Source organism: Volvox carteri (genome assembly GCF_000143455.1).
Source record: "Volvox carteri f. nagariensis unplaced genomic scaffold VOLCAscaffold_60, whole genome shotgun sequence".
Lineage (NCBI taxonomy): Eukaryota > Viridiplantae > Chlorophyta > Chlorophyceae > Chlamydomonadales > Volvocaceae > Volvox > Volvox carteri.
In genome coordinates, this window is record NW_003307603.1 from 424,521 (window position 1) to 445,707 (window position 21,187).

A 21,187-nucleotide genomic window follows, 5' to 3' on the forward strand; every position below is an offset into this window, starting at 1 on the left:
ACTTGGACTTCCCCACGAGACCAGGCGGACGTTGTCTCCCAAATTGGCTAGGCCATCCAACTTTGGGGATACATTCATAACTCGTTTGACTCAACACCACACCTCACACGTTCCATGTCTCGTGCAGAACATTGTAGGACTCGTGCAGGAACTTGCTGCGCCAGCAGCGTCACAATAATGCAGTCCGACTGCTACTCCACCTGGAGGCATTACCTTTTATTAAGTCAAGGACTTTCTCTTCTGTCGTTAAACATGACGAAATGGATGGTTGGCTGCCCGACGTATACCTCAGGAGGCCCATAACGCCTATCGTCCCGGCCGTTGTCGAGGCATGATCCCGTGTTTCTTGAGGAAACGCTTCACGTTCCCCTAGATACCTGGGACTTTAATCATGTATGATGGCCAGTGTGTATTAAAACGGGAATAAGACGCCAGCAGGTTGTCTTTCATCTCACCAAGACAAGGCCAAGAGAAGAATGGGGCGCCTCAAAGGAGCTAAGAATGCCATCGATTACTTCGGCTCGGGCCAAAAGGTAAGGAATCGTAAGAGGTAGAGCTCATGAGGTAGGCTATGGTAATGAGGAAAAAACGTTCCGTGCACATGGCCTGGCGCGGCTTTCATAATGAACTCAGTTTGTACATAATGTTCCATGTCATTTCTCAAGATCTGTTTGTCGGTGATTGGCATTGTCTTGTGGCCCTTCGACATTCCATAATCACATTACGGCCCCCTTCCGACCAGTGCACGTTGGATGTGAGGTCCCAACCACAATCCAAACATAAAGAACTTAGTAGAATTCCTTGTCTCCCCAACTTGCCCGCCCTCCATTCCCACGCTCTCCATCCACTCCTGAAGCCCGAATGCATTACTTCGTCAGTGCCTCCTCACGACCGCCACTATCATCCTGCCACTCCTCACCGCCTTCCGTCCCACCGCCAACCAAACGCCGCAGGCCACAGGCCAAAAAGATCAAGTCCATCAGCCTAGCTCAACATCATCGCCATTCTCGTCCCAACAACAAGTGCAACAAGCACAACAGCAGGAATCCGGGTTCCGCCGCTTTCTATCCCTATTCCGGGGCGGTTCCCAAGCCGCTCAGCCCCAGGAAGGACCCTCCAGTCGCGCCGCCTCGAGCTTCCTTCTGGCCTGGCGCAGCACGCGTGTGCCTGCCGATGTTCTCAACCTCGATCGCCACAAAGCCTCCCACAGCTTCGCTTCCCAGCTCGCACCAAGCTGGGAGTCCAAGGCCACGGGCGGCGTCGCGGCTTCAAGCAGCAAACTGCCGTCGCCGCCGCAGCCGCAGCCGCCCTCGTCTCAGCAGATCCTGGACCAGCAGAAGGCGTCAGAGGAGCAGGGCCGCGCTGCAGACCGCGAACGGCTGGCTGACGAGCAAAGGAGGCGGCAGCAGCAGGCGGCCAAACTTCAGGAGCTTCAGCGGCAGGCGACGTTGAAAGAGCGCGCGGACGTTGCTGCCGCGTCAGCAGCGGCGGGTGTACGGCTGGAATACCAGCCGTCGCAGCGCAGAGGCGCTGGAGGAGGAGAAGAAGGAACGGGAGCAGGAGAGGTTCCGGAGGTGACGGCCGTGGAGCGGCCCGGTGCACCCGGTCGACCGTGTGATTGTGGACCGCCACCAGCAACACCGCCACCGCCGCCGTACCGCGAAGACGGGGAGGTGCAACAGCAGCAGCAGCAACAGCAGCTGGAACAGCCGCAGGGGCTACAGCAGCAGCGGCAGCCAGACACCGTGCTAAAGGTAGACGGCGCCCATGGGTCGGTGCGGCTGCCAGCACATGCTGACAACGCCGCGGCGGCGGGCCCGGCAGCGGGGGCAGCAGTAACAGCGGCAACAGCAGCAGTAGCAGCAGTAGCAAGTCCTGAATTGCGGCAGGAACTGAGCGGCAGGATGAGGATCAGCTTCAACGGTGTCCCCGTGCGGTTGGCTCCCCTGGAGCATCAGTTAGGGGACCCGGCGGCACGGGCATCGGGAGCAGACCCACGGGTCACGAAGTCAATGCGTCGAATGGACCTTCCTCCTTCGTCTCCTTCATTCGCAGCGGCGGCGTCCGCGAACAACCTTGCTAATCCCCGCGGTGACACAGGCGGGGCTGTAGGCACAGGGGTTGTAGCACCGCCTGTCCTCAGCGGCTGTAGCAGCAACAACTACGGCCGCCTGAGCCTAGGCGGCATTCCGTACGACGTCCACCAGCAGCAGATATCGCTGTCGGCGGCGACGTCAGCATCAACTTCAGGGCTTCCCGCATTACCCCCGTTGCATCCGCCGGCGTCACCAAGGTTACCGCTGTCGGCGGCGCCGCTGGCTCTGACCTCGGCATTGCCATCAACGCCGAAGGCCGGTGTGTCGCCGTCACTGGCGGCGCCGGCGCTAGAGGTGACCTTGCTTGCCCTGGCACCCGCACAGCCATCATCGCCGACCATGGATATCATACTCGGCGCTGGGCCGCCGAAGGTTGCGGCGGCGGCAGGCAGCGGCGACTTGCCGACATCCACACCCCTTGCACGGCAGCGCTCCAATCGCTCGATCACTGATATGGGGGGTTGCGGCGGTCGCCCGCTGGAGGGTCTCGGACCGCCGTCCCTCACCGCCGCTGTTGCCCTGGCCACGGGCGCTGACCTGCGCCCTGTCCGCGAACCCCTGCGGCGTGTGTCGATGCCGGTTAGTGGCGTCGATGGTGGTGACAGAGGCGGCGGCGGCGGCAGTGGCGGCGACGGGCTGCAGTACCCCGGCGGCGACGCACTGGCGCGCCGGACGGCCCTACTGCGGGAGGCGGTCTTTGGCTACAGCAGCGTACGGCGTACATTAAATAGCCTGCAAAGCCAGCGACATAGCTATAATGGCATGGCTACCGCCGGCGGTGTCAGCGGCGGCGGCGGTGGTGGTGCCGCTGCAGCCGCTGCGGTCAGCGTACCACAGAGCGATGCTGCGGCAGTAGCAAGGACGGCGGGTTCTGGTGGGAACAGCTTCCCGGGGCTGGCTCCCCCTCTGCAGGACTGCAGCTACAGCCAAAAACGTGACAGGCCGGCTTCAAGCTCCGGCATAGCCGTACCGGTCCTGAATCGCAGCTACAGCCAGCAGCGCGAGTATAACGAGCAACAATCGGCATACGGCTCCGCGCCAACAGAGCAACAGCCGAATTGGAGGTATTGGAAAAATCGCGCCCAGGAATCGAATTGGGGCCTTTGGAAATCACATAGCAACATGTCTTCGAAGTTGCGTCAAGACTTGGATGGTCGCGCGGCTGAGGAAGTGGGCGATTCAGCGCGGCGGTCCTCTGGCTCCGGAACCAACTTCCCCGTCCCGCGCGGCAGTGGAGGAGGCAGTAACAGTAGCGCTACAGCGCCCCGTTGGAAGCACATGCTGGAGGCGACGATGGCGGTGCTTTCGGCATCCGACAGGTCACTCGGCGGCGGCAGCAGTGGCGGCGGCGGCGCCGACAGTCCCATTCGCGCCGCCACGACAGCGGCCACGCAGGCCGCTCTAGGGGAGCACGGCAGCGGCAGTGACCGCTCTTACGATGGGATGGCAGCGCTACCTGGGGCTCTGACGCGGGTTAATACCGTACGGACACCGCGCGCTGTAACGCCAGCCGCCAGGACGGGACGGGTGTTGTTGCGGGTGCCGACGCAGCGTCCGACTTTAATTGCTTGTGCATCTAACAGCTCCATTGACGACGGCGACGGCGGCAGCGGCAGCTGCAGCGGCAGGCAATCCGATGGTGTTGAAAGCGGCGAATTTGAAAGAATTGCGGCGCCGCCGTCGTCAGGGGTTGCAACGGCAACTGGGACGAGCCCACGTGGAGGCCGCCGCGGAGCAGCGGCAGCGGTGGGGCCGCAGCCGCAGCCGCCGCTGCCATCGAGGCTCTCCGCACAGAGCGGTGGCGTGACGGGACAGCAGCCGACTTCGCCGTCGGTGGCGGCGGCGTCGATGTCAACCACCGCTAGCCCGCGGGTTGCGATGGGGGAGCGGGCGCGGGAAAGGTCCCAGACAGGTGCGCCGCCGCCGACGTCGCCGCGGCAACCACGACGCCCTTCAGAGACACCCTTTGGCCTTTGCCACCCGGGCGCCCCCACAGCTGCGGACGACCACGTAGCCAAAGCCAGCCCTCGCCCGGTCCGTCTCAGCGCCCCCAACGCGCCCATACCTCCAGCGACGACGCCAACGCCGCTGCCACGACTGGCTCCAAGCCCGCCAAGCGGCGGCCACGGGACCTCCTCGCTAACCGCTGCCGTCGCCGCCGCTGCTGGTGGAGCGGCGCCGCTGGCGCCATCGCCGTCTGTGGGCCACCGAGTGTCACCCGTGGGTGGGGGCGTCGGCGGCGGTGGCGGGCCGTACGATGAGCCGTTGCGCTCCGGTCCTGTTTGCGCTGTCAACGCGCGCGACGGCGACAGTGAAGGTCCTCCTCCTCCTCCTCCGCCGCCGCCGCCGCCGGCCGCTGAGATGCCTCCACGGGTCGGCGCCAATGGGTTGGGGGCCAATCCGCGCTCCCGGAGGGTGCTCTATGTCGCCGGCGGCTTTGGAGAGCAGCCTCAAGGTGCGAGCAGCGGTTTGGTTCCGGCGCCGCCGCCAACGCCGCAATCGCAGACTTGAGCGGCGCGTCAGTCGCAGCTGTTGTAAATCTCGCAGCTGCAGTAAAGAGAACAAGCGACGTCGTTGGGCGACGCACTCCTTCCATCCGTCGTTGCTTCAGCGGTGTTGCCTCCCTTATGCTTCCGGCATTGCCAGTGGCCTTGTTGGTCTGCGTGTGAGTGCAGTGTGCAGAGCCGTGCTAGGAAGAGGTGCCACTGCTGCAGCTGCAGCGAGTGCTGCAGTTTCGATTGGAGCGGTTGGGGTTGCAGTTCCAATTGCGATTGCAGTGTGATGTCAGTTTTAAGAAGCATAAAGGGAAGGGCTGATCCCTCAATACTCGCTCTGGTCCAGGACAGGGCCGGCTGCATGGGGCCCTGGCTTCGGGGTAGGGCGGCGCCGGCGCCCGCAAAGGCTGGCGCCCGTTCAGTGTGCATGTGCTTCAGCGTGCGCTCAAAGCGAAGCGTGCAAAGATAATTACTTACCAGCTCAGTGCGAAAGCTGCGCATTGCAGTGCAAGGCGCCCGAAGGCAGCGCGATTTCATTGCACAATAAGATGTAGTGGTAGTAAGTTCCTACATTTGCCGGTCTCTCAGGACGCGAGATGTATTTGCTGTAGCTGGGAGCCTCACCCCCTTCCCCACTTCCCACATGCAGTGGGCAGCGCGCAGGGGGGCCGGTGTGGGGAGTCCCGCCTAGCTTTTGCGCAGCACAAAGGCCCCAGAAAATGTAGAAATCGCTATCCCTGTCGATGGCCATTCACCGGGGATGGGGCTAAATGCCCGGAGGGGCGGTGTAAAAGGCCGCACGTAAAAAGGGGTCGCATGTGTAGCAGTAGTGATTCGTAGTTCCTGTTTCTTTTTGCGGCGGCGGCAGCAGCTCCACTAAGCCGAGGGGGCCCTCTGGCGAGTTGTCGCACGCCGTAAGAGGCCGTAGGGGTGATTGGGGGGGAGAGGGAGCGGGTGAAAGGCAGAGCCGGCTTGGAGGGCGAGGCCGTGCGCAGACCCCCTCTCAGCCTGGGGTTGGGGTTGGAGGTGGGGGTTTGGTTGACGTCTGCAGAGGGGATTGCGTCCTCCTCGTCCGGAGGTGAGCTTGTGCCGTACGTGGTACGACACAGCTATATTCCGTCCAGTTTATTGTGGCGTGTAGCATTCACGCATATGATCAACGTTGAGTTGCCTCCTTTCGCCGCGGAGGCGGGTTTGCTCGGCTGTAAAATACATATAGCTCCTGGTTGTCTATCTGACATGTACTCTGTCATGCACCCAATCATTGAATGCGTGTTTCATCACCACCATCATGTCCATCATACGACTGCACTGTTTGTGGCTCTCTAAAACGTTGACGTATCCTGGTATATAGCTGGAAAGGTGCCGGCCTGCCAATTTACGCACTCTGCGCCTTTCCCCCGAAAGTCAAGAGGAGGGCGTAACACCCCGCTCCTCTACCGCGGCAAGCTCTGTTAAAGTGCGGCATTGGAGTGCCTGGCTGATGACTGTTTTTGGCCCCATGTGCAGAATATAAAATCATGACGTGCAAATAGTCGCTTGGAGCTGTTGGTTGAGAAGCGCCTTAGAGGGGACTTCCTTGGGAGCTGTTCCCGGAGGTAATCTCGGGGACCGCTTGAGGATGGACACGAGAGTGATGACACGGTGCGGGGGATGGGCAAAGCGCGGTGACCTGTGTGGGGTGAATGAAGGTACGGTACGGTACGGTAACGGTACAGCATGGCACGGCAGGAGGGCACAGCAGAGCATGGTACTGTAGGTTGCGTTGCAACGATGAATAACTAGCTGGTACTGCTGTTGGCACGGCGCTGTTGTCTGTTGGGTCGCTGGTTGGTTGCGAACTGGTGCTGGCATGTTACGGTGATGGTGGTGATGGCAACGACGTGTTGGTATTTGGCAATGTCGGTCCTTCTCATTGTCGACGCAGATGACGGCGTGTGAGGGCTGGGAACTGAGGCGCTACGCGACTTGTGGAAGGCTGTGACGGTGGGACCGTGGCCGGCGTTCCCGCCGCCGTTTCCGTCCTCCGCCTTTCCTCCTCCGCCTTTCTAGCTGTCTCTTGAAACAACGCTTTCCGTCATGTGCACGCTTTGCCATCGTGGCTGTCACGTTTTGGAGCAGGGGAATTGTGCGCGCGCATGTGTGTGTGTGTCTGTCAAAAACTGCTTGGTATGTGCTTTCCCATCGCTTAACGCCGCTCACTGACAAACTCACCGGCTGGGCACTCTGTTGGAAACCTTACTGGTGTGGCCCAAGCAGGGGGGAGGCAGCACGGCGCACCGCGCCTAACGGCGCTGCAGCGACCACTCCGTGCTTCCCTGTCCCGCGTAACCAGTCGTCCAGTTATGCGGTTGGAATGCATTAGCACATCGTCGAAACCTGCTGCAATTATATGATGCCACCACCAGCCTGCAAATCAAATTTCATGCTGTGCTGAACAATTTGTGTGTTGTGCTGTGATAGGGCTCTGGACGTCGACGTACGGCCTCTCCGTACGGTATACATATACGTACGTATATGTGTGTATCCGTATAATTTCGTATGGTATATGTAAATATATATGTATCCGTATGGTACAGGGTCTAACGGGACACGGTACGATGCCGTATCCGTACGGTGTAATTATGTACAGTGGCTTTGTACGGTAGCCTTATATTATAGAAGTTTATGTGATCCGCTCGGGCCATTTCCAAACAGAAGGGAACGGACCCGGCCCCGCCTTAGCGCGTGCTGCCTCGGCGCTTTTATTCGACATCATTCCGGTGGGAAGGTGTATCCGTAGCCGGCAGGGCTTTCCCCCTTTTGCCCCCGCCGGACTGTACTCCCCCCCAATTCCCTATCGATGCACTTGTCCCGGTTTTTTAATAGGTTTTAATTTTTCAGTCCCGTGAGGATGGCTGCCGGAGGGACTCGCACGCCGGCCCTGTCCAGGACAATGTTGCTCCCAGGGAAGGGTCTTTTTCCATGACTTTGCTGCTCGGATTGCGCCGCTGCTTAGTATAGTATATAAGCTGCGCACCTCCGGGCCCCTGCATGAGCTACGTAACGCTGTGAGACGCGTTTTGTGCCGGTGATCTGTTTGCCGGACCTACACATGCCGTGTGACCGCCGCTCCTCACTCCGAGAGGCCAAAGGCAGCACCGGGGAAACGGTGCGTGTGTAGCGTCCGGCAGAGCAGTTCCCGGGGAGTCCGGCGAACAGCTCCAGCTCCCCCTTGTAAACCATATGATGAGCATCCGGAGGTCTGTCCCCGCAACTTCCAAGGTCGCGAGCAGTCCGCCTTTGCACAAAGCTCACGCACTTAATACATTCTAACAGATCGGTACTTTATTTTTTGGAACGAACACTCGACTGATTACGCCCATCCGAAGCCCCTAACATGAACAAGGACACGCGAGAGGGAGCGATGTCGAAGACTGGAAGATCGTTTTCGCGCGCGCGCGCACGAGCGCGTGTGCTGATCAGCACTTCTCGGAGGAGAGAATGCGTGCGCAGTGCCGAAAAACCGAGTGGATTTGTCAAGTCGGCCACAGTCCAAATAATTGCATCACCTCATCCAGGGCCCATTAACTCGGGAGGGGAGAGGAGGGGAAGATGCTCCTTACACTCACACACAATCTTGCACACCTGCGATGCAGCGCTCTACTCAAGACCAAGACCATCCAACCGACTGTCCGCTAGCAAGGGAGAAGAGGGCCCAATGCTGCACCACAATCTCACAGGAATAGGCCACCCTACCTGACCACGACAAGACTGACCTGAGCACCCGTAACCCCGTACTTCCAGAATTCCTAACCCGAGTGACAGCACAACCATAAACCGAGCAGGCAGAATCGAGCTGAAGAGTAAAAGCCCTCAGCCTAATGCGGCAAACCGAGCTGCTCCAAAAGGTACACGCGTGCGCGTAAGAACAAACGAAGGCCGAACGCGCAAACGTGGAGCAGCGCAGCAACGAGGCAGAGCTCCTACTCGAGCTCGGGCATACGACGGATGCGGCCCATGTAGTACGGCAGTCGCTCCCTGACCGTACGGCGTTCCTGGAAGACCTGTGGGGGTAACGTAGGATCCGTCCCGGGTTAACAATCCCCAAACCATTTGACAAATGTATTCCTACCACCGGGACCTCAACGGTACCGAAATCCAGATCTTCCAGGTCTAAATTTGACCCAAACAAAAACTCTGTTTGCACAAATTAAATTCCAAGCACAAGAGCCTTTTTAGGGGTAGCAACAACCTAAAATGTGGGGTACGGCAAGCGTAAGAGTACGACGCAAGGGAATATATAGGGATCTACCAAACTTCAAGGGCTGGCGTGTGGTGCTGGAGGCGGAGCCAAAAGGTGGATGAATGACTCGAAATGGTAAATAGGCCTGATGGCCTTGATGAACCGGTGGCAATGGTGCGCGGCATATTTCAACACGCTGAGGTGCACCGAGTCTCGTTCGTTTCTGTGTCCGTGTATTCGTTGTGCGTGAGCGCACCCGCATCTCTCACACACCTTCTCCTGATCGTTGAGTGGCCGCCTCTTCCCATCGCCGGTGGCCACGTACAAGGGCGGGTACTTGGTCGTACCGTCGGGTCCGATGCCGTACACAACGACAGGTTGCGTCAGCTCCGTGCGCAAGTTGGATGGCCAGGGACCTTGCTCATGTGGGCTGACGCGGAGCTTCTCACCGCGCTGCTCAGCGCAAGGTGGGCGTGGCGCGGATGGGAAGAGGCAGGAAAGGGTTTTAATAACGAGGGGTGGAAAGGAAACACAGTCATATAGGCAATCCCAAGATAAAAAAAACCGTTCTTCCGAGCAACAGAAAACGATGTGGAGAACACACCCGAGTCAACAAACAGACAGTCATACAGACAGACGGGCACACGAAGGCGAAGGGACACAGGAGAAGCAAAACAAGAGAGGCGATGAAACCCTAACCCAAACACCCCCATTCCCCCAAGGGGGAGCGGCGCCCGGGGGCGAGGGGGGATGACGCAACATGTGTCGTACAACGCACGTCCCTAACTCACCAGGCCCAGGTTGAACAGCAAATCCTTTCGGAACCTGTCGTACATCTCTGCATCCAACTGCTCCGAAGCCTTGCGATTGAGTGCGCTCATCTCGCCCTCGCCCGCTCGGTCAAACTCCTCCAGGCTATAGCCCTGAGCCCAATTGTTTTAGCGGCGATAGACAACAGAATGAACAACAGAAATAACAGACAGACAGCAAAACGAATGCACATAGCATTAGCAGCACTAGCAGCAGCAGCTGCAGCAGTCAGAGAATTGGGATCATCGCAAAACGGTGTCAAGCGGAGAAGGCGCAAGGAGGGGGAAAAGGGGATGTCAAGCCCGGAAACGCGACGCAAACTCTTACACGCAGCTGGAAGGCACTGACACCGCAGGCGCCTTCAAGACGGGGCGGCCCGCGAGGTTAAGTCGCACGGAATGTTGTGTTGTATTGCGCGCGGGATCGCACGCGACTCCTAAACAACACACACACACACACGTCCTAATAGCTCCGCCGTCCTCCACCACGCCCCAGCCCACCAGCCCACCAGACCTTCCGCATACCGATCCGCACCCCACCCAGGACCACCTCACCCACATCAGACCGTCCCCGCGCTAACCCCAGCACCACCGCGGGAGGACTTCCTTCCCCGCAGCCCCTTCCCCCCTCCAAGCCCACCCCATCGCCACACACGTACACAATCATCACAGAGGCTGACACGCACATTGCTATCCCTCACGTTGATCACCGGCCCAAAGCGCACACACACACACACACACACACACCGCACCTCGAATGCGGGGTAAGTTGGCAGTCTGGCGACGTGGCGCTCGCCGCTGCCACTACCGTACACCTTGCCCGCCACCCGCGCCTCCAAAAACGCCGCCAGCGCGTCCCAACTGCCCCGATCACCGGGCCGCTGCCGCTGCCGCAACCCCCCAGCAGCGGCTGCACCACTCTCCTGCTCCCCCTCCTCCCGCTGCTGACCGCCCTCAGGTTGCGTAGCGGCAGCAGCTTCAGCGGCCGCGGCCCCGCCGACGCCCGCCGCCAGCGCATCCGCTTCCGAAAAGGCCTTTCGGAATCGTAGTTGCATGGCGGCCTCGACCTGTAAGGCCCGCGTGACGGCGCCGGGATCCGCGTCGTACAGCACCTCCAGCATGCGGCGCTTCCTGGCGGGATCCAGGGAGGGAACCGCCAACCGCCGCTCAACCACCGCCTGGGAAGGCGCCAGCAGATCCGCCCACATGACGTCGGTTGCGACGTACTGCCGTGCCAACGACCGCGCCAATTGAACGTCGTACGCGGACGGCGCGCCAGCCGGCGGGGCGGTGGCTACGGAACCAGGCGAAGAGGGGACGGGGAAACCAAATTCAAAACGTTAAGGATCAAACTGCCGACTTCTTAAAAGACACTAGCGGAGGCGGATGGGGGGGGAGGAGGAGAGCAACGGGAGGAAGGGAGAAGGGAGGAAGAAGTAATGTTGTGTATATGTATGCAACATAAAATCAGCTCAGCCCCATCTGAAACCCACCAAGTCGAGTGGTTCACGGACGCAAACGACTGGCGCCAACAAACAAGAGTACGACAATAACTACAAACCAATTGTACGAACACATGCACGCACCCCCCATCTGAACTCCTCCCCTATCCTTCGCAACCTTACCCTACCTGTCTGACTCAAAGCCGCATTCCCGGGATCCAACGCCGCCACCTTGCCCACCACCGCCGCCCTAGCGGCCTCCAAGGACTGCAGCGCTACCGCCAATGCCGTGCAACGTTGCTCCGAAACCGGCATAAACCCAAACACATCCACCGCCAGCTGCTCCCGTGGCAATGACTGCTCGCCGCCGTCACCTGCTGCCTCTGCCGCTGCAGCGGCACTCGGTCCCTTATACGCCGCGTCCCTAGCGGCCCGCGGCAGGTCGACTCCGCCGGCGTTCAGGCGGATGGACAGCTCCGGAAGCAGCCGCAGAAGTGACCCACGGGTCTTGGGGGAGAGGGCGAAAAACGCCCGATGCAGCGCGCCGTCAGCCTCGTCATCATCACCCGGCGCCCGCATCACAGGCTCGAGAATCCCCGTCAGCTTCTGCTGTAACGCCAACAAGTCCTCGCTCGGCCCCGGGACGCCATCACCGGTATCGCCGCCGCCGCCACTGCCAGCTGCAGCGGCGGCCTCTGCCTCCTTCATGAGCCCCTCCCCGGCTGCCGACAGAACCGAGTCCACCTGCTGGCGCAGCGCTGCGGCGCGGCGCTCCTCCTGCGGACATACAGACAAACGGGCGCACATCATCACTCCACATTTAAAACACACACGCACGTGCGGACCCTCTGGCACCCTCCTCAGTGCCATCACGATTATTATCGTCACCGCCGTTTCAAAAACTCTCTCTCCGCCTTTTCCCTTTCCCTGCACCTGCCGCCGTAACGCTCACCTGTAGCGATGCAGAACACGCCACCACCTCCTCTACAGCGGCCACCACAGCCTCAATCGCCGTACGGTACGACTGCAGCTCGTCCCGCAGGTACGGCGCGCTTCCGGAGGACGCCTGCTCCTCAGGACCAGCTCCTCCGAGCACACGTGCTGCCATCTCGGCCGCCCGGTCAAAGTCCGCCAGGAGGGCTGTACGGATGCGTGCCGTATCGTAATCGTACTGGCCGAGCAGCTCCACAAGCTGCAACTGCAGTTTCTGGGCCGCTGAGACGACCTGTGTACGGCACCCGGAGGCAGGAGCGTCTCACGCCAACCCCCGTACGACCCGCAGAAGCTATTCCTCCCCACACCCCAACTCCGCACCCATAAGCGGCCCACCCAGCGGTACCACCGAGCCCTCTACTCCTTTCCTTCCATACGCATCATCACTATCATCATCATCCCCTCCTCCTCCTCCTCCTCCTCCTCCATCTCCCTAAGCCAATGACCTGAACCCCCGACCCCTAAAGCCAGCGCCCCTAACGGCCAACTGCCAACTGTCTTACCCGCGGCACCACCTCGTCCACATGATCATTCAGGGCATGAACCGCCGACCCCGCCGCCTCCGCTGCTCCTTCCGCCGCCGCCGGAGTAGCAGCTCCCGCTCCCTGCAGCTCCTCCGTGGAGGCTGTGAACCCATCAGCCTGCTGCTGCTGCTGCTGCTGTGGTGACGTCTGGGTCGTCGTCGTTACGGCGGCGGTGGTGGGCGTCAGCAGGGGGCTCCCGGTGATCGGGTCCAGGTGCACGTCCCGCAGGTAGACGGGGAGGGCGTAGGCGGAGAGGGGGCCGCCCAGCAGCCGCCCGTCCTCCATGCGCTGAGCCTCCATCTCCTATAGTTGGGTTGGAGAGGTTGGCGGGGGGGGGGGTGATGAGACCGTAAAAATGTGGACATTAACGTGGGATTACTGAGAGGAAGTAACAGATAAGGGATATGGAAAAATTAAAAGGAGTGACGGGTAGGGTAAAAGGGTGCGGTAGAGTTGATGGGTGGGCGATGGAAGAAGAAGATGAGAACAAGAAGGGGCTTCCAGGAGCCAGAGGCTTGGAATCAAGGAATGGAAACCTGAGGAGATGTGAAAACCGCGGGCAAGAATCTTGTTCTGTGCTTTTCTTGGTTCAACCTAGCGCCCACCTTCATATAACCCCCACCCCCCCGTTCGGGACCTTTCCGGGCCTGTTCACGCGCCCGCCACCCAGCGACCGCTCTCCCACTGACTCCTTCCCGCCAATATCAGGGACCACAACGCGACAACCCCCCCTCGCGTTAAAGCCCCCCTCCCCCGTGTGTGGTTCGTCTTTCCCCCCCTCCCCCCCGCCCCTACTTTGAGCGCCAGGATTGCAAGTACCCGCTGCTTCCGGATCCGGAACTTGTCAGCCAGGGCCTGAATGGTCCATCTAGGGGTGGTGAGGTTGAGCGTGGGGAGCCGCATGGAAGGGGGGGGGGCAAAGCACAGGTTGAGGTCAAAGACTGGAAGAGAGAAGGGGGATTGCACCATGCAAGCAGCAGGGGATCGATTGCTAAGTCCCCGGGGAGGGGGAACGTGGGCGGGGGCGGGGGGAGCAGCGTGGGCGGGGTTTCAGAAGGAAAAACCCAAGCAGAAAGCCGAGGGGGCAGAAGGACTCTGGGGAGAACGCGGACGCATATGCAAGGGTGTAGGGGCATTCGCTACGCAAGTCCCCTACTTCCAGACCTGACCCAGATCATCAGGCCCCCGCACCTCTACCTGCCATTGACCAGTGATGACCCAAATAAGCTGTGGCCCAAGCAAGACCTTCGAAGGGCCTTTCCCCGCGTCTCCCGGTCCGACCCCTCCCCGGTCAGTTGGCACCCCCCTCCGCTACGTCCCCGCCACGCCTCGCCTTCCCACTCTCTTCCCCACGTTCGCGGCTGGCGGGGTACTGCACCCGAGGCATGGGACAGCTCTCCCCCCGAACCCGCGACCTTCCGAGAAGAAGAAAACATCCGAGATTTCAAAATCTGCCGAACCCATTTTTTGGCACTCCGTCGTGCCAGCCGGCCGCACCGCTTGGGGTCCTTGGCGCGCATAATGTACATCAGGTTGCGCGTGTAGTCCGACAGGCGCGCGTCTCTGTGCGAGCCGTGCATCTGGGCTCCCGCAAACTCATATTTGAACCAGTAAACCTCGTTGCTGGGCTGGTAGTGCACCATATCTACTGTGACCTCGCCAAAGGGGTTGGTGATGGTGTCGTCTGCGATGCCGCTGCGAGGATCACCTATGAGCTGCAACACGCGCTGCGGTGCGTTCTGGGACAAGAGGTCCCAACGCTCTGGCTGGGGTTGCTGGGGTTGCGTTTGCAGCGACGCGGGCGAGGATGGCGGGGAGGCTGTGCCACGGGAAGGACCTGCTGCTGAAGCAGCGCCTGCGGCACCAGAACCAACGGGGCCGCGGTCCCAGCGAGTTGATCGGCCGGCATTTCCACGAGGAGGTCGTGTGTCTGGTTCGCGGGGGTTTCCGCCGGGACGGGGACGTTGCTCAGGGGCCCGGGGAGGACCGCGCGGCTGCTGAGAGGGTCCAGGGCCAGGACGCTGTGCGGCAGCGTCCTTGCGATCGCTTGATTGTTGTTTCCGCCTGAAACTGTTATCTGGCCGCCTGTTATCAACGGCGGCGACAGAAGGCGAGTCATGATGTGCGCTGGAAGTGATGATCGAGCGCGTGGTTATCCATGGCAGATTGAACCAAGCTGAAAAGGATTCGCCGCTTGCGTGTTGAAATAGGCTGCACGCTTCGGATGCTGATGGTGCCTCCGCCGCGATAGCGGCGCATCGTGCGGCCCTGAGCCGTCCCGCAACACACGCCATGTTCCTTTATGTTTCATAACCAATCATCATATCTAGCAATGCACCTTAGGGTGCGCACGCATGAGCTGGATCATATAAATTGCTGACGGTGCACTATATAAAGAAGTATGTTCTCCTTTTATAATGCGACGCGCACATCGCTGTTGATATAATACTCATAAATATCCTGAGAGGCGTGATACCTTGAGGGACGTCGAACATTCATCGCACATGATTACGCCTGGAGGCCATCACAATCCTTCCTACCCTGAGTTACAAAAGGTCACGATGTCAAGCGTAATTACCATATTTCATTTGTCTCGTCCTATAAGTTTTAGGGCCAGGCCTTTCGTTCCACCGAAACCCACGGAAAACCGGATTCCGTGGCGTTCAGAACAAGTCGACTATGGACACTCATGGAACGAACCCCGAACAAGAAAGCTTGCATTAATGCCAGGAAAGCCCAGACAGGAGCCCTTCACGCTATCACCCCTAGCTAACCTCGAAACGTCCCAGCAGCTCGCTCTGCCACCCCCTAACCGGGTTCCTCCCAAGAACACCACAGCTACCACCTCTCCAAAGCACTCTCGCCTCAGAGCGCTCCCGCGATGCGACATCAAACAGCACAACCCCTCTCCTACACCGCGGCCCCCAACACACCCCCAGCCGCGCTCAGCCCATCCTTTTGTCCTATTTGCGAGGCTACTGAGCTGCCTCAAAAGGCCTCATGAGGCCTTTCTATGCCTTCGCCAAATTACAACCCCTACCGAGCTCGATCCGACCCTTACCACAGCGGGCGGCCCTAGTGCCCGGCAGTGTTCAAGACGGTCAGTAACCGACGTTTTTATGCCATGGGGCCTGTGCCCGGACCTTCCCGGGGCCTCCCCCACGTGCCCAGGAGATGGACTCCACCACTCGACCCCCTCCCGGATCTCCCCTGCACAGACTCTAGCCCGGTAACTCCCCCGGACAACCCCCTACGCAACCTCGCCCGCCCCGCTCCGTGTTCCTTAATCCTTAGTTTCGTGAAAAAGACACTCGGCCGGCACCTCCTCCTGCGGGGTAGGGCCCCTGGAGGCAAATCTCATTCACGCAACCTGCAATGCAATAGGGGTTGCACCAAGCATAAACAACACAGCACAGCAGTACAACAAAGTACAGCAGTACAGCACAGCAATGTCAGTTGCAAAACATGGGTTGGACGTGAGTGGTAGACTGGGATGGATGAGGGGGAGAGGGAGAGGCCATCCCCCCTGGTCCAGCTCAGGGGGCGCGGGTCCCCTTTCCCCTGGACAGCTAGGGTAGCCGCTCGACCTCGCCTGGCAGGTGCTGCATCCTGTGTGCTGCTTCTTGCGGTGTGAAGCACCCCCCGTCACCCCCCAACCACAAAAGCGTGACCCATGCCCCGCTCCTCTGCCGCACAAGCGCAAGGAAAGCCTCACCTCACCTGCCACCTGTAGACCTTCCGACTGAGGTCCCGGCCGCGATGACGGCGATATGGCGGAAATGGCACCAGACCGGTGCATTGTGTCCTGGCTGGTTGGTTGGCTGGTTGGCGGTTGAAGCAAATGAAATCGGCCTCGGAACCCACATTTCTCTCAGCTCAGCTTTCCGGGGGAAGGGCAGCAGCCGGCTAGCAGCCGACGAATGATACCGAGTATAGTGGTAGGGGTAGGTGCTCATGGCATCATGTCCTGCCATGCACGGCCGCGGCCAGTGGAGAGACGCTGCCCCTCTGCGTCATCCCAGTTGGCTGGGCAGCCGTTACCCTACCACCGCCACTACTGGAGCTGCTTTTGCTGCTGCTGTACTGTTGCCACCACCGCCGTGGCGAGCAGCACGGCCGGGTCGCCTAGTGCGTACCCCCCCTGGCAGTGGTGCCGGTGGTGGTGGTGGTGGAGGTGCTGGTGGTGGTGGTGGTGGTAGAGGTCGAGTACCTTGCCACCAGTCTGCGGGCAGAATGTGTTGGTTGGGAGGGGAGAGGTGTTGGGGCATGGGCGCAAGATTGCAGGGAAGGGCTCCCAGGCGCCCCGGTGCTGGGTCCGGTGCGTCCATATCGCACGCAGCACCATCGCCACATCCCCCTGATGACGAGCTTAGGCGGCGCAGCTCCGCGCATGAACATAGTACCACCGCACAATTTGAACGGCATACTAATCCAGACGGCGTACTAATCGAACGTTTTGGACGGCATAAGCTACATTTCCCAGCAGCCAAGCCGGCTGTTGCCTGCTGGGGCTAGCGAGTGTCACCAGCCGGTGCTCAGATACGCACGTGTCCCAGTCGTCCTCGTAACGCTGAAACTCGGCAGCCTCCCGCTCCAGATGCCGCCGCCGCTCCTCGCGTTCCTCAAACAGGCGCGGCCGCAGCAGCAGCCAATACACGGCGCCGCAGGCGGTCAACCAGACCTGGGTGGGTCAGGGTATCGCGTTTGTATGTATTGGGGAGAGGTTAGCTGATGGGTTCAGGCGGGGAGGGCGGCAGGGGGTGTTGGCTTTTCTGTGTGCTGCGCACCCTTAGCCATGTCGGGTACTTGGGCGGAGGGGGTTCATGGTGTCCACCGTCGCCCCCGTGTGGGCCACCAGCACCACCGCCACCACCGGCAGAACCATCGCCAGGTCCTCTCCCTGGCTCGGCAGATGCGACCTCCGGCGGGACGGCTGAGGCTGTTGGATGATAGCGTCGTTTAGCTTGTGCGGTGGGGCCAGCAGGAGCGTTGTACGTGCCGGTTCCAGGTGTTAAAAAAGCCTTGCATTTTTGTGATTTGACGATGGGACCGGATTCAAATCCATCCCTGCTTACTCTCGCAAGACAAATAGCAGCGGAATGCAAATGTAGTTGCATGTAAATTTTATATCAAGCCATGAAGCATTAGGATAGGAGGCTTAGGATACATAGTAAGCACGTAGCTGCGCGGACCTGGTATCGCACGGCGACGGACTGCCGTAACACGCTGCTCCATGTGTTTGGCTTTCGAGGTCTAATCAGCAAAATTTTGAGACAAGATTTTTTGGATGATTTATTGAATGATTAATTCAATGCTTTTTTGCTAACCTTGCCGCGCGACGGCTTGCTTCCATAGACCATTAAACTCGATAATCAAGACGAAATCCCTATTAAGTGATGCTAGGTAGGCTGGTGCGTGGTGCCCTCGCGGCGGCCGCCCAGCAGGGCCAGAGTTGCGAGAGTTTGATTGCCGGCAAAGTGCTAAAGGCCGGATTAAGCAGCACGTCAGCTTGCTGCAGCGATCGCATCTCATCACCAAATTCTCCCGCATTTAGTGGCGAGCAATCTGTGGTTTCTGTTGACGGCAGCCGGGCAGGGAGCCATCTTCACGCCAGCACATCGCACGGTACCCCCTGCTCAGAATGGAGCAGGTGGTCAGCTAGCTCAGGTCAAAGCTCTCAGCTTCAGCAGCTTAGGTTTTATGGATTCGCCACTCCAAAGCGCCGCTTTCAGCTTCCGAAACCCATTGCACAGCTGGTGCGGGACAAGATTCTAGAGCAGCGCCTAAGCGCGCCTCCCCCTCCGCCGCCGCCGACATTGGAAAAGCGACAGATGGCCGACACCTCCTTACGCGTCGGGTGCATTGCGACGAAGGCGGGCATGACGCAGGAGTGGGACGAGCACGGCGTTCGGGTACCGCTGACGGTGCTATGGATCGATGAGTGCCAGGTGGGGATTTGCTTTATGCCAACACTTTTGCCGTATTTGGGGGCATCCAGTCTCAAAGGCGGAAAGCGAGGAGCCTGCCATCCTGCCTTCCTACCGTCCACCCTGCAACCATCCACCGGCACGGTAAGACCGCGCGCGCGTTTTTGTTCCCCCGGACCCTTCCAGGTGGTCGGGGTCAAGACCCATGAGGTGCATGGCCGCACGGCGCTCATGCTGGGGGCGGGCCACAAGCGCCAAAAGTGCATGTCACCCTCACAGGCGGGCTTCTTCCTGAAGGTATGTATTCCTTGATGCCTATGGTCAGTGGCTGAGTGGGATCTTCCCCTGTGGCAAGGACCTCGCGGGGGTAGGACGTCCGGACTGCTTCAGTCATTCAAGGAGGACGATGGAGGCGGACAGGGTCCTACTAGGTCCGCCACACACACAGCACCGCCGCACGCCCCTAAGTGGGGGACCTGGACCGGAATAATCTTTTACTATCCTTTGGAGAAGGAGATGTAGACCTTTATTAAAACGAAGCCAGCAGCAACAGCCGCCTGCACGGCTGCATTTCGTTGTGTGTCCGCCACGTCATATTATGTACGCTACGAGATCCAATCCGCCCACGACCCGTGTGCGGAAGCCCCTATGAATACCTGCCATCCAGCAATCTTCCTCCCTAAAGGTGAGGTTCGGGATGGTGTGGGACGTGGCGCGGGCTGCAGGTGGGTCTGCCGTTTAAGAAGTTGGTTGCGGAGTGGCCTGTGAGCGAGGACGCGCTCCTGCCGATGGGGACCCACATCACGGCAGCCCACTTCGTCGCGGGGCAGCGCGTGGATGTGACCGGCTGGACCAAGTACAAGGGCTTCCAGGTAGGCAGGTTGGTGTGGAGGTTGGCCCCGGCGTGGACATTATGGGGAGGGTAACGGAGGAAATGGCTGGGCAGGATTCATTGGCACCGCGCGGCGCCCACTTATGTGTAATAATCTTACCTGCCAGGGCATCTCGGCGTTGCTCCGCAGGGCGTGATGAAGCGCTGGGGCTTTAAGGGGCAGCCTGCCTCACATGGTGTGTCTCTGTCGCACCGCGCGCCAGGCGCCATCGGCAACCGGCAGGACCCCGGCAAGGTGTGGAAGGGCAAGAAGCTGCCGGGCTGCATGGGTGATGAGCGGCGGACGGTGCACCATTGCCTGGTTTACAAGGTAGATTAAGGGACGGCGGGGCCTGAGCTGAGCGGGGATGGTTTTATCGAGGCCAGGGGGCCAGGCGACTGCCAGGAGCAGGAGCCCTTGCGACGAGTAGGGTGGGATCACAAGGGGAGAAAATATGTCAATGGCGGCGAGAGCCCTAGCAGGATGGCAGAGGATGGGGAGGGTGCGGCGGTTACTTAGCTGCTTGGAATACACGTATGCTCACGGATCCGGACCTGGGCGCTTTTCTGTGCTGCGGATGGAATTCTGCCCAGCGTCGCAGGCCGTCCTTGGCTGCCGGGTCCTGTCCGTACTAGGACTAAACCAGTACTAAACCGTACTAAACCTGCTGCAGCCAAACCCCCGTCGCCGCGTCAGACCCGCCTAAGCCCAAACCCTCCTACGTTGCTGTGACGAGATGCATGTCTTCGCGGTTGTACCGGGTCCCCTGTTTGATCCCCTGTTTTCTTCCGCCCTCCTCTTGCTCCTCTGCTGATTGCCGGTTGTGTGGTGCGGCCCGTCTGTCTGTTTGTCTGTCGCTCAGGTAGATGCAGCTCGTAACCTGGTGTACATCCGGGGCCAGGTGCCTGGACCCAAGGGTCGCTCTGTCTACCTGCGAGACTCACGCCTCACAACCCCGCGTGTGCGCGCTACGTGGGGCCTGCCCTTTCCTACGCACATCCCCACTCCCGATGAGCTGGCGGCGGCATCGGCGCCGGGCGACATGACGGCGGTGCCGGACCCGGCGGCGGTGTCGGTGTGGCGCAATCCGAAGGACCCCTACCTCATGTACGTCAAGGAGACGGACTATTTCCCAATTACCTGGAAGAAGGGAGAGTGATGAACTGGCAGGCTGTTGGTCTCTAGAAGCCATAGGAGGCCTGACGGTGGTGGAAGCGATGGCTCGGCAGCAACGGCTGGCTGGGTAGTCGGCCTGCGTCCGTCCTGGCGAACTGGCGATGGCTGGGATACGGGCCATTACGAGCTCGGCAGCTTGAGAGCATGATCGGTGTATGCAATTGCGCAGCTGGCTAGTATGGCACCGAAGCGCGCTGCTTCGCTTGAAAAGTTGAATTCAACTTTTCAGTGAGCGGATGGAGATGTGTGCAGGCGATTAGGATGTGGGCATGTGTCTGTAGCCTTGGCAAGCAGGGCAACGGTTATATTTACGGGGTGGCCTTGCTCTTCGCGTTGTGTGTATTGTATCACACGGGAACTAGTTGGCGGACTTAAGTGTGAACTGGGTGTGGTACGGCCTGACTGTCGGGATCTGCGCGCGGTTATTTTTGGACAGATCCCAGAATGGTCCTTGTTGGATCGCTTGTCCAAGCACCGGTTGCACACTGTTCTGCTTACAGCGGAAGTTGAGGGGTGTTCTCGCGGGTAGGAAATCGACGTAGCGTAAGTGATATTCTGTAAAGTTCTCGGCGAATTCACACACCTGGCCAGTCGACAGTCATTGCGCATGCAGAGAAAGTACGAAGCA

The 21,187-nt window shown here is 60.0% G+C and overlaps 3 protein-coding genes across 3 annotated transcripts; 2 read left to right on the forward strand and 1 right to left on the reverse strand.

Annotated features, from left to right (window-relative positions):
- Window positions 1-476: 476 nt before the first annotated feature.
- VOLCADRAFT_97380 (uncharacterized protein) lies at window positions 477-4,765 on the forward strand (the record flags this gene model as incomplete). The annotated part of the gene is made up of 7 exons (XM_002956323.1): window positions 477-533; window positions 954-1,775; window positions 1,953-2,675; window positions 2,787-2,918; window positions 3,009-4,008; window positions 4,093-4,551; window positions 4,602-4,765. The coding sequence occupies 7 exons, from the start codon at window positions 477-479 to the stop codon at window positions 4,763-4,765; spliced, it is 3,357 nt and encodes a 1,118-aa protein (XP_002956369.1).
- Window positions 4,766-8,556: 3,791 nt separating this feature from the next.
- Window positions 8,557-17,819, reverse strand: VOLCADRAFT_107208 (uncharacterized protein; the record flags this gene model as incomplete). Its single annotated transcript, XM_002956383.1, has 14 exons — window positions 8,557-8,637; window positions 9,090-9,269; window positions 9,608-9,739; window positions 10,378-10,919; window positions 11,256-11,844; window positions 12,020-12,292; window positions 12,564-12,887; window positions 13,380-13,452; window positions 14,082-14,359; window positions 16,305-16,389; window positions 16,795-16,806; window positions 17,132-17,265; window positions 17,372-17,523; window positions 17,777-17,819. The coding sequence occupies 14 exons, from the start codon at window positions 17,817-17,819 to the stop codon at window positions 8,557-8,559; spliced, it is 2,898 nt and encodes a 965-aa protein (XP_002956429.1).
- Window positions 17,820-17,862: 43 nt separating this feature from the next.
- On the forward strand, window positions 17,863-21,131 carry mrpL3 (mitochondrial ribosomal protein L3). The gene is made up of 5 exons (XM_002956324.1): window positions 17,863-18,532; window positions 18,698-18,808; window positions 19,237-19,383; window positions 19,534-19,713; window positions 20,246-21,131. The coding sequence occupies exons 1-5, from the start codon at window positions 17,981-17,983 to the stop codon at window positions 20,540-20,542; spliced, it is 1,287 nt and encodes a 428-aa protein (XP_002956370.1). The 5' UTR covers window positions 17,863-17,980; the 3' UTR covers window positions 20,543-21,131.
- Window positions 21,132-21,187: the final 56 nt, after the last annotated feature.

Excerpts from the sequence above, each read along its gene's own strand:
- mrpL3 (XM_002956324.1), top strand. The coding sequence starts at position 17,981 with ATGCTAGGTAGGCTGGTGCGTGGTGCCCTCGCGGCGGCCGCCCAGCAG. Across the intron at positions 18,533-18,697 it reads TATGGATCGATGAGTGCCAG|GTGGTCGGGGTCAAGACCCA; the intron begins GTGGGGATTTGC and ends GGACCCTTCCAG. Across the intron at positions 19,714-20,245 it reads ACCATTGCCTGGTTTACAAG|GTAGATGCAGCTCGTAACCT; the intron begins GTAGATTAAGGG and ends TCTGTCGCTCAG.